Source organism: Paramormyrops kingsleyae, chromosome 2, assembly GCF_048594095.1.
Source record: "Paramormyrops kingsleyae isolate MSU_618 chromosome 2, PKINGS_0.4, whole genome shotgun sequence".
In the NCBI taxonomy this organism is placed as follows: Eukaryota; Metazoa; Chordata; class Actinopteri; order Osteoglossiformes; family Mormyridae; genus Paramormyrops; species Paramormyrops kingsleyae.
The window spans coordinates 30,488,511-30,500,617 of NC_132798.1; the positions used below are offsets into that span (position 1 = coordinate 30,488,511).

The following is a 12,107-nucleotide window of genomic DNA, read 5'->3' on the forward strand; positions in this document are numbered from 1 at the left end:
CATATAAAAATGACACATTAGAGAGAGAATCTGGGAATAATGACACTCCAAATACAAATATACATCCATTCATCTTCAAGTTCCTTTTGCTGGTGAGTCTTAGCAGGCAAGTCCAAACCTCTTTATCCTGGATGGCTTTATCTTTATCCAAGCCCACAGATTCAAGTATATTCTAGACAAACTCCAGGAGTCCCCAAGTTAGCTGGGAGATATAAGCCCTCCAGCATGTCCTATGTCCAGGATCCTCACAGCTATTGATGAAATTCGCAAGATTGGAAAACAGAGGCTACTGGTCACTTTAAATGGCCTTGACATTAGGCCATGTATGTGGACTAAACTCTTAGCGATTTCAGAATCGCATTTTCCTGTAGCCTCTCCTGCATTATGTGCCAGAGGATTCAGTAAAATGCCCACAGACCACTTGTTAGATTATATTAACATATTCCCACAAACCTCCCACCATTGTGTGAGGGAGAATCTTTAGTCCAGTATTCCACAGCAAGTACGGAATCCATATCGTTTCTCCTAAATCATGAGTTTGCCCATCAGGTGAAATCTCCTCTCCAGTATGCACTGGTGGGTTTAGGTATGGGAGATATGGGCAGCCACCCAGGGGGGCATGGGGTGCTCGCACAAAAATTCGGAATGGTGACATCTGTGCGATCGGTTTTCTACCACTCATTTGCATGTCACGCGAATTTTATCATGTCACTGTGCGGGTGAATGAACCTTGTCGAAGTGGGCGCCCTGATTCTAGTTTATGTGCTAGGCAGGTTACCACTGTGAAGTACAAGATGGGGAGGGGGCAGGGATGGGTTTACCTCAGGTTACCCCACTGGAAGCCCAAGGTAGGGGGAGCAGGGGGGGGCTCTGGTAGGGTGGGGGGGCACTGAAGGGGAGGGGGGGGGGGGGTCAACTGGGCACCATCCAAGCTCAAACTGCCACTGTCAGTATCTGTATTTTTCTCAGAAATATACATGTGTGTTTCCTCAGGTCTGTGTGTGTGCAGTTTTCACGTTTTTCCTACGTTTTTTTTTCCTACTACAGAAAATACATTTGTTGCGGGGGTGGGATCCTTGGCTTGCGATTACGAGTCGATGGATAATAGTAGCTGTGAGCCCTATGTATTCATGACATCACCTCTATTACCATAATCTATCCATCGATCTGCTATAAACACTTATCCAATATGAGATTTTCCAAAAATATTTGCTAACGTTTTTTTGTGTGAAAAAAGCATCACTTACAACAAGTTATGAAAAACTAATTTTTTTGAAGTACAGCATTATTTTTATTGAAAGTGGATGGGTTCAGAAAGCAATTTTCCAGTAAAGAATTCCGACGGAAGCCAAAGAAGGAGATTACCCAGGGGATTCCCACAACAAGGAGGCCTCAAAAACGGGAACTCTCATCAGTTTTTCTTCTGCCCTCCCGTGGACATGCAAGTAAAATACCCTCGACTCCATGGCCGCGAGTGATGACATCATTTATACTGCGACGTATTTCTCTGTATGTTGCGATTGTAGGACAGTTTTGCAAAAGCAGCACCAATACAACAAAAACGACGCAGTAATTATGGCCGAGGATGCATTTAAAGTGAGTTTTAATTATTTTATCACGTTCCTTTGGAAGGGTCCTTGCTGACGATATTTTTATTTCAAATTAATACAGTAAAAGTTCCTTCTAAAGCCTTTTGTCCATGTTGCTGATACAGTTGTTCTTAGTAGTAACACAAGTTGATTTAGTATTTTAATGTTTTCGTGGAATGTTAAATTTTATACATTAATAATGATATTAGGAACAACCGGAAGAGTGAGAATAGGGTCATATTACAGCAGGTACATTAACGTGCAGTGGATGCAATAAACGTAATGAATGAATGAATTTATTTGAATTTATCTGACATTCTTAGATCTATATATAATGAAATCTGGATGCTATCCTGTTAGATAAATAAGACCATAAGTCGTCTATCTCAGGGTTGCCAACTTTGGTCAGCTGGCTGGCGTGGGATTTTCAAACCGAGACAAGTCTGCACACGCAGTTGCATGCATGCATCTATCAGTTGTATTATTTTCTAAATAGTCTGTATGGTTTGCAAACTACCCCTTTTGATGTTGTTAATTTTAGGTTTATAATGGGAATAATACAGATTTGCCGTAAGATTTGTAAAAGTACGAGTGTCATGCCAAGTGCGTGAGAGTTGGCCATCCTGTCACCTGCGAATGCGCATGGTCCTCACGGTTTCCAACTACCTAATGCTGAGCCATGTTAGAAAAGTTAAAGCTTGTAAGAGACTTCCTGAATTAACATTTTTTGGCACCCGTGGTGCAGAAAAGGCTCTATATCTCAAAGGGAAATTAAAAAACGACATTTCTGAGCTCTGGGAAGTACGTGAAGGGCTGCCAGCTCTCGCGCATCTGGCCTGACACTCACGCTCGTGCAAGAAATGTTACAGCAAATCAATATTATTCAATTATAAACTTACAATTAACTACATCAAAAGCATTGGGGTAGTTTACAAACCCTACAGACTATTTACAATTTAATCAGACTATTTCAACTGTTACATACATGTAAATGTGTGTGCAGGCTTGCCTCGAATTGAAAATCTCACGCCAGCCAGCTGACCAAAACAGTGGTATGCGTACATCACATGCCAAATTTAATCAAAATCAATGGTGATTCTGTATATATTATCGAGGGGTCCCCAAACTTTTGCATACTACTGTAATTACCACATAGATCTTGAGCTGAATCGTTGTGGTGGAACAGGGAAAGAACTAATTAAGCTACACAGGGCTCCGGCCCCCCAGGACTGGAGTTTGACGCCCCCTACCCTATATAATAATATTATTATCTTTCTACTGTTAAATGAGGTGTTTTTCCTGAGAAAATATGTGTTTAATACCCAGATAAATTACTTTTTCTTTATTTTTCTTACTATTGTATTTATTACTTTATCAGATAAATCATATATATGATTGATATTTTTTGTATTTATGCTTTAATACATATTATTTTATACATAATGTAAAAATTGTGTACTTGATGAACTCAGTCTGAACTGTGTTCTGATTTGTCTGTGTTCCCAGGTTTCTTCTCTGAAAGGCAAAGTGACTCTAATAACAGGAGCCAGCTCAGGCATTGGTGCTGCTGCCAGCATCCTGTTTGCAAAACTGGGAGCCCAGCTGGCCTTAAATGGCCGCAATATGGACAATCTCGCAAAAATAGCCAAACAGTGTACAGACTTAGGAGCAACTGAGGTAGCTGCATTATATATATATATATATTTATATGCAGGGTTTTTTAGTCCACATTTTCATCAAATACTAGTGATATTAAGAATGTGTTTCCACTCTCAGCCCCTGTTAGTTCCTGGAGATCTGATTAATGAAGAGGTGGTGAAAAGTGTGGTGGAACAGACAGTCTCTCATTTTGGAAGGCTGGATGTCCTGGTGAACAGTGCTGGAATTCTGGCCATGGGCAGTATAGAGACGACTAACTTAGCCCAGTTTGACCAGGTTATGAATGTCAACGTAAGGTATGGTAAATTCTGAACTATTTTTTTAGTGTTGTGACTTCTACATGTAAAATGTTGTTCGACCTTGCAGCTTTTTTTCGATTGTAGTGACTGATTGAGGGACGGGGGGGGGGAACTCAGTGGGCTAAGCCTCTGTGCCAGTGATCGGAAGGTCGTCGGTTCAAGCCCAGCCTCAGCACATCTGTGGGTCTTTGAGCGAGGCCCTTAACCCCCAGCTCCCTGGGCGCTGCTATGGGTGGCTGCCCTTCACGGCCAGCTTACTCTCACCTACCGAAAGCAAGTTGGGGGAGGTGTAAAGAGAATTTCCCTACAGGGATCAATAAAGTGTCAATTCTTATTAATTATTACTGTCAGTCAACTGTCTATAATACACCCCACATGTATTTTCTGTTATATTTAATTAATTGTTCTGTACAGTATGTAATACTTGCTGCTTTTTAAGTAGTATTTTACAATTGTAGCATAACGATTCCTTTCTGTCTGCCAGGTCAGTTTATCACCTGACTCAACTCTGTGTTCCTCATCTTATCCAAACTAAGGGTTCCATTGTGAACGTATCCAGTGTGAATGGCCAAAGATCAGTAGGTATCGCTTGTATAATCGTTGTATAATTTAGTACAGGGCAAGGTTCAAGTTTTATTTCTTACATACACAAACATACTGTACGCTGTACATGTGTGTAGTGAATTGATTTTTCCACATGCTCCCCTGGCTGTGTTTGAAAAGGAAAGACCTAATATGAGAAAAGATAATTAATTCAAGATAATAAATGAAAATAATGATAAAGTAATAAGTGGCAACCAATTCTATGTTTTAATGTTATTTACTATAGTATTAAATCATGTCAAGGGGCTCTGAAGTACAAGATACAAAAATAAAACAGAAACATTCATATATAAATCATGACTACAAAGGAAACAGAACAATGAAATGACTAAAAGCAAGTAAGAAAAAATTGTGGAATATGGCTAAATCTTAATAAAGTTGGAGCTAAATCATAGCTATTCTTTAATAGTAGCAAATAAATACATAAATAAATTATTGGATAATCAAAACCTACAGGGTATGTCTGTCTGCATGTCATGCTGTATGGGGTGCCAAATATCAAGCACTCATTTTCGTGCGAAAAATACATTCTGTGCCACAAATAAACATTATATAATGAAATCAAGTAAGGCCATGCTGTACTTTGTCCATGAAAGCGTAAAGACTTCACTTTCTTTCGTGTACAGAAATCAAAAGGAACGTTTCGTTTTGTGCACAGAATTGATACCAGCGCTTTGCATTTTCTGGACAGAAGTAAGTCATTTTCGTGGACAAAATGCAGCAAAGGCATTACTTGATTTCATCATTAAATAATGCTTTTAAATAATGCTAGCAGTACCTACATTTGTAATGTGAATTATTTCACTTTTTGCATTTCCAATATTTACTTGTCTTTAGTAATGAAGAAAACAAGATTGACTACACAATGAAGGTTTATTCTTCAAGAATAATGCGAATCTAAAGAAGCAGTGGCTAATACATGTCCAAAGAAATAGGGGAGGAAACAGGACAAGAGAACTCAACATAATTTTATGTTAAAAGTTGCTAAGACAGATATGAATATAACTAGCTGACTATATACATGCTAACAAACTGTCAGCATTCAGCTAAAAGGATTGAAGCTGTCCTGACCATAAAGGCAAATCCTACCATTTAATTAGGTCCGTGATAAGAGGGATGATCGAAGTACATTAAAAACAATAAAATGTAGGGATGTAGCAATATCAGAAACTCATGGTACAGTATCACAATAAGTCCACAGTATGATATTTCTCACTGGAAACATGAAGAAAAGTCCTTCATTAAATAATTAATCAGCATTTTATTTGTATAAAATATTTTCCTTTTAACTTAGTGCTTCTGCTTTCCTTCTTTAATAAAATTAAATACCCAGCCATGATCTAAACCTGTGCAAAAAATGACATGAATTGTCTTTGCCAATGAATAACTGAACTATGTATACTCAATTGCAAAATGAAACAATGCTGCAGTCAGTAATAGCAGACTCTTTATAATATGAAATTAAAATAAAATGATACTTTATTGCAGCAGCTGGATCTTGTGACAAAACAAGTCACTCACAGTGGAACAGTAGTGTTTTTAGCAGAGGTGGGCAATCTTATCCACAAAGGACCAGTGTGTATGCGGGTTTTTGGGATAACCTTTAAGTCAGCTGTTCATACCCCAGTGTGAGGACTCTTCAACCAATCGATCCTCTACTTAGTAATCTAATTAGGGGATTGCAGCGAAAACCCACATACACAATGCTCATGGGACTTATACTTACACAAAAATGTTTTGAGTGCAGAAGGAAACATTGAAATTATGCTTTCTCATGAGAACTGTTTTGTGGTGTAGTTTCCTGGAGTCCTGGCTTATTGCATGTCAAAGTCTGCCATTGACCAGTTTACTCGTTGCATTGCCCTGGGTGAGTAAACCTGTTTGCTTGTGATATCTTTGTCTTAAAAATACCTCAGTCATACTCATGTAGTGTTTTAGCCACTGTGCCATATATGGATATTTTTTATACACACTTCCAAAATGGCTGCACATAATGCAGCACATATAGAAACATTTATACATACCATATGCACCAAATAGATCTATGTGTTAATGATGGATCTTTCATTCTCTAACATGATATTTTTGGTTTTATTTTGCATATCTAGATGAGTTGAAGCCATTGTCTGTGTTTAATTTCATAAGCATTTATTTCATGTCAAATTTCTTGTAGAACTGTCCACCAAACAAGTACGAGTCAACTCAGTCTGGTAAGTGGTATTATCAGATAAAAACTTTTTATTGATAAAATTATGAATAGCAGTGGTGACATCCACTGTTCGACGGCTGAGTATGTTGGCATTTCTTCTTTTAGAGATCTGAATAAAACTAGAAATTGAATGACTTGTTCAGTCAAAATGCTGTTTTTTATTGGTAAACATAATAGGTCGATTCATGTTTCACTTTTCTGTGTGCTTTTGATCGCGCAGAGGGTGAGGTTATGTAAATTTAATCTTAGGTGTTTTGCGCTGGATAGTTGTGGCTGGATAGAGTGTAGCTCAGATTTTTTTGTCTGGTGGAGATCAGCACTGTGTGTGCTGACTGTACCTGTGCAAGATAAAGGGATTTTCAGTAGGTGGCAGCTCTGACTTTCACAGAGCAGAAATCAGTATACGGTATTTTAAAAAGCAGCACTAATCCAGCGTTCTTAAATCTTAGCTGGGGTAGGGGGTGGTCCTGGTGATGGTCACAGCTAATTTTGTTTTAAGGATTTCAAAATACCACGGTATGCCATATTACCTTAATATCACCCAAGCCTAGACTTCATAATTTAAAAATATTTGTAAAAAAAATTAACCCATTTCACTACACTGCTTGTATTTGTGTTTGCTGCAATTGTTATATTGTATACTTTTTACTAATCTGGGGTCTGGCCAGCCAAGTTGTAAATTAGAGAGAACAATTAAATGAATTTGAAAATTGTCCTTTGCACAGGCAGTCTATCAAATTTAAAGGTGCTTTATGTGCATGTAAACAGTTCCATGTTTGTTTCTTCCTGTCAGCCCTGGTGTAATTATCACTGAGGTTCACAAACGTGCAGGGTTGGACGAGGAGCAGTATGCTAAGGTATTTCTTTCTAAATACTTTACTGACACTTTGCTGCAATAATGTTTTAATCTGAAGCCAATTTAAATTTGACGAACCTGCAGAACAGAGTAATCTGTTGGGTTTTAAAATCACATGTGGTTATAAGCCCTAAGAATAGCCACAGATAATACAATCACATTTAGTTTGTCTTGTAATTTAACAGAACACCAAGTAGTTCTAGTTCTGTTGTCTTAAATGTCTGCAATGACTTTTGTTTTCTGAGAAAGAATAATGGTAAACGATACGGTTTACTGTCTCTGTCCTTTTCATCTATAGTTCCTGGAGAAAAGTAAACAGACCCATGCCCTTGGTCGCCCAGGGGAGGGTGAGGAAGTGGCTCATGCCATTGCATTTTTGGCATCTGATGCAGCATCCTTCATAACAGGAGTCAATCTACCTGTAGATGGGGGTCGTCATGCAATGTGTCCACGGTAACCAGTGCCAGTGATTAGCCACTTGGGAATTCAGTAGACGTAATTTCTTGCGCCAGCCACAAACACTTTTAACAGCAAAGAATAAATTGAATTGAAAAATATTACACATTGTATTTCCTGTGTTACAAGTGATCAAAATGTCCTCCCTCAAAATAAACATTTTGTATTTTCATTCAAACCATTTTGCAGTAGGGGTTAAAAAATGATGGAACTTACAGAAATGGAGGTATATTTTTATCAAAGTGGAACGTAAGTTGTAAGATACATATTTTTTGGTCCTTGTATATGTTTTTCCATTGGTGTCTACTTGTCACCCAAATGACACTGCAACTTACATCCCACCGATTACCATGGTGATGATGAGCCCACAAAATGGCTCTGTGTTCCCCATCCAGGCCTGGTTATATAAAGTGCCCTCTAGAAGTATTAGCACCCTTGGAAAAATGTCAGATTCCCTTAGTTATTCATCAATGTGAGTGAGAGTAGAGAATACACAAATGAGACAATATAGATCAGGCAACGACTATGAAAAAAATCGACGCACCTGAATACCCAAATCCACTATTAGAACAATAATTAAGACGTTGAAATAGCTGTAATGAACATACCTGGAAAAGGACACAAGTGCATTTCACCGCCACGCAGATTACGGAGGACAGTTAGAAGGGCCAAAATTTCTCCCAGGATCACACCGTGTGATTCACGAAAAGTGAATCTTCCTAAAGAGCGAATGATCAATACTGTGCATTTTATGATGGGTTTATGTAGTGACTCATTCATTCCTATTAATGGGAATGATATCAAGTTATGCGCACAGGACCTCCCAGTGGAATGTTTAGGTCAAAGACCTGGTCTAATAGTAGTTGCTATATTCTTTCTAGGCTCATTCAATTCTGTTTCCAAATATTTGATAGATTTGGGGGAAGCCGTGTGATGGAGCTCCTGGGTCAAGGCTGAACATGATCTAAAGGTGGGAGAATAAACAGCCTTGGATTTAAGATCACAAGGCTGAGGCCCAGGTGATGCTCACAGAAGTCAGGCAGGTAAACTGTTTGCCATGTTTTGAGATAGCATAAATGATCCAATTAGGATGGAGACTGTCCTATTTATAAAGCCAGGTCGTTCCCAAAGAAGGTACCAATTATCAATAAAGGCTATGGTTTGAGATGCAGACCAAGTCTCTAACCAGCGGTTTAGGGAGATTAGCCTGCCATAGGTTACATCCTCTCTGTAGAGAATTGGTAAAGGACCAGAGATAATCAGATTCCAGCATTTTCTTTTAGCTTTTGCACACATAGAAATGAAGTTTGTGTTTAATACATCGGATAGTCGGAACATTAATTCCAGCGCGAAAAACCTAGACTACGTGGCTGGTGATGGAGTCCAATTTCGCCTCATTGTCAGGTTCTGGCCCTGGGGAGGGATTTTACACAAACTGCTGCTTTTTGATTGTTAGAAACTCTAATCAATTAGGACCACCTTTTTCTCTCCGGTAGACAAACTGTCAAGAGCACAGGTCCTGTTGCCAAGTATAACAGCCGGGTGGTCTGCTGGAGCTCTTGGATTAGGTTAGGCGTGTGTGTGCTGGCTGCTGGTACCAGGCAGGAGAGACTACAACCACATCTAAGCCTGCTGTGTGGTCCGATTGAGCCATTTCAAAAAATCCCTCAATCTACTTAAACAATAGAGTGAATTGTGTGTGTGCACAGTGCCTTTGGAAAAAGTTTCATGCGTACGGTATCCATTGCACCTTATATTGATGGTATACTGCTGCTTTATACATGTGCAGATGTGCAAACAATTACGGCAAAGGAAGGCCAAGGCTAAACTCACTTATCCATGTTTAGATATTTAGCCTTTTAGCACACGCTGAAACATGATGGCTATGGAAGTGAGTTCACATTGCCCATCCACAGACAGCTCATTCATAACGACGCAGGTTAATGAAATAATTAACTTTACAGTGTTATTAATCTGAAACAGCATTACGCTCCTGCACCACGCCGACTGGATCTTCTCTTTTCCTGCCCGTCGGTTTCGTTTCACAACAGCGACACCTTATGGTTAGGAGGTCATGTGAATTCATATTAATAATGATACTTCATTTGTCATTTTACCAGTGCAGGTACGTTGGAGTTCTTTGGTTTCCGCGTATTTGCGCTGTTCTATGACACACATTACAAACATATGAGGGTGAAGCTTGGGGTCAGACAGCAAATCGCCATGGGATTTAAACCGGTGACCTTCTGGATACAGACAGACTCTGTCCCATTTTTCCCTCTTGGTCCACACTTACACACTACCAAATTTGGCATGCACTTTAATGAGCTTAGTGCAAGTATTTAAGGGTGTCCCGTTCCTCCAATAAGCCAAGTGCAGAGGGTTTAACGAACACTTGATCCACATTTTTTGCAAACACCAGATGGAAGCAGTCTTTAACTATATAGACCACAGTGCACCACATCAGTGATGACTAATGTTTACATCAAACACGATTATGTCTGCTGGCTTATTAAAGTTTCAATGTAAGTATACAAAGTTGTATAACGAATGTTTACATAGCCTACACATGTGAAATCCATCACCACAGTGTAGGTCTCAGCATGCCTGGCCTTAAGTGTGCTGAATGGGACGCAGAACCCCAGAGCTGCAGACTGCCTGCCTCCGTGCTGAACTACCCTCCCATTGTCACATTCTAAGAGGCATTTATAATAACAGTGACGTGTTATAGATCCTTTTAGGAAACTTCTCTTTTTTCCTACCCCGCCTTGTTCTCTATGACACACATACACATATTTAAGTGACAGCAAGCTTGGCAGTGAAGGGCAGCCACCTCTAGCGGCACCCACAGAGCTGGGGGTTAAACTGAGGTCTGTTTGAGCCTCCATGATAATGCTTCACTCAGCAGCATAGTGTAGAAAACAATGAATGTGTCCTTAGAGTGATATATGATGTTTTTAGATACTATCATGTGATATGTAACTAGAGCTGAAAAATACATTCAAAGTACTAATAAAACAGCAACTCTATGAAGAAACACCAGAATTGTTAAGAAAGTCTGTTTGACATTCTGAAGAACTGATTCTTATAATAATAATAATAACAATCATTGCTTTATTAGTAGTTTCACTCTCTGTGAAATTGTCTTTACACCTCCCTCAACTTGTTCTTTGTAGAGTAAGTTGTCTGTGAGGGGCAGCCACCTGTTGGGGTGCCCGGGGAGCTGGGGGTTAAGGGCCTTGCTCAAGGACCCACAGACAGGCTGAGGTTGGGTTTGAACCAACGACCTTGTAATTACAGGCACACACAGGCTTAGCCCACTGAGCCACACACTGCCCTCTAATGACTGCCCCTTATATGGTTTCCAGGAAACAATTTCAACTCGGGGAGAAAGCAAATAATACTGTAATTGTGAAAGGTGGAAAAAGGAGATTCTTACTGAACTGCTACATTTTGTAAATATGAAACCTGCCTATTATTACCATGAAATGCTGGCTTTGTGTCATATATCAGTTCCTTAGAGTAGGATTTACAAAACCAACTGATATATTAATTTGGTTATACCACTGTAAGCAGACAACATATGCATTACACTCCAAACAATTAAACATGCAATTATTTCTCAAATACCATTTATTCATACAGATTAATACATTGCTGTTTATCATTTTCCAGTTTTCAAGAACTGGCTTCAGGTGCTTCCATTTGGCAATTACATTTATATATACAGGGCTATGACATTTATAACAAGATTTTAAATTACAGTGGTACCTCGGTATACGTCCGCTTTGGAATAAGTCCAACTTGGTATACATCCTGTTTGGATGTGAAAAAGTTTGCTTGGTATACAACCTTTGTTTGGAATACGACTCACGTGCTAGAACTTGTTAGACTTGTAGTCAAGACCGCCTAAACCAATACCAAGACATTACCAAGACCAAGACTAAGACCAAGACAGACCGAGACAAAGTCGAGGCGAGACAAAGTCGAGGCGAGACCAAGACCGCGACCGAAAAAAAAACTGCCTTAACTTTTGTGTGCTGTTGAGGACTGACATGACGGGTACTGACTGGTCCCAAAGTCAAAACAGCTAAACAGCTAAAACCTCCAACAACTGTCTAAAGGATGGGAAATATGTAACTGATTTCAACTATACTTAATTTGTAGATTAAATTGTAACATCAAATTGAAGATACACAATAATAAACTTGAAATTGCGTCATGTCCCATTGTAGTAGTACTAGCCAAATGACACTGTATGATATCAACGTCCCTGAAATGGATTAGACCTGTTAAGTCAACACAACGTTATATGCAGATGTTATTTAAAAGTCAATGGTCACATTTATTTAGTCAAACAACACCATTTTAAGTAAAATACTGTAATCAAACAATATAAAGACATGCGCACACGTCACAAGAATCAAATGCAAACT

The 12,107-nt window shown here is 39.1% G+C and overlaps 1 protein-coding gene across 1 annotated transcript; it reads left to right on the top strand.

Moving 5' to 3' along the window:
• The first annotated feature begins 1,448 nt into the window (after positions 1–1,448).
• Positions 1,449–7,772, top strand: LOC111848548 (3-oxoacyl-[acyl-carrier-protein] reductase FabG). Its single transcript, XM_023820645.2, has 8 exons — positions 1,449–1,596; positions 3,096–3,266; positions 3,366–3,544; positions 4,032–4,125; positions 5,948–6,017; positions 6,324–6,360; positions 7,153–7,216; positions 7,514–7,772. The coding sequence occupies exons 1-8, from the start codon at positions 1,465–1,467 to the stop codon at positions 7,670–7,672; spliced, it is 906 nt and encodes a 301-aa protein (XP_023676413.1). The 5' UTR covers positions 1,449–1,464; the 3' UTR covers positions 7,673–7,772.
• Positions 7,773–12,107: the final 4,335 nt, after the last annotated feature.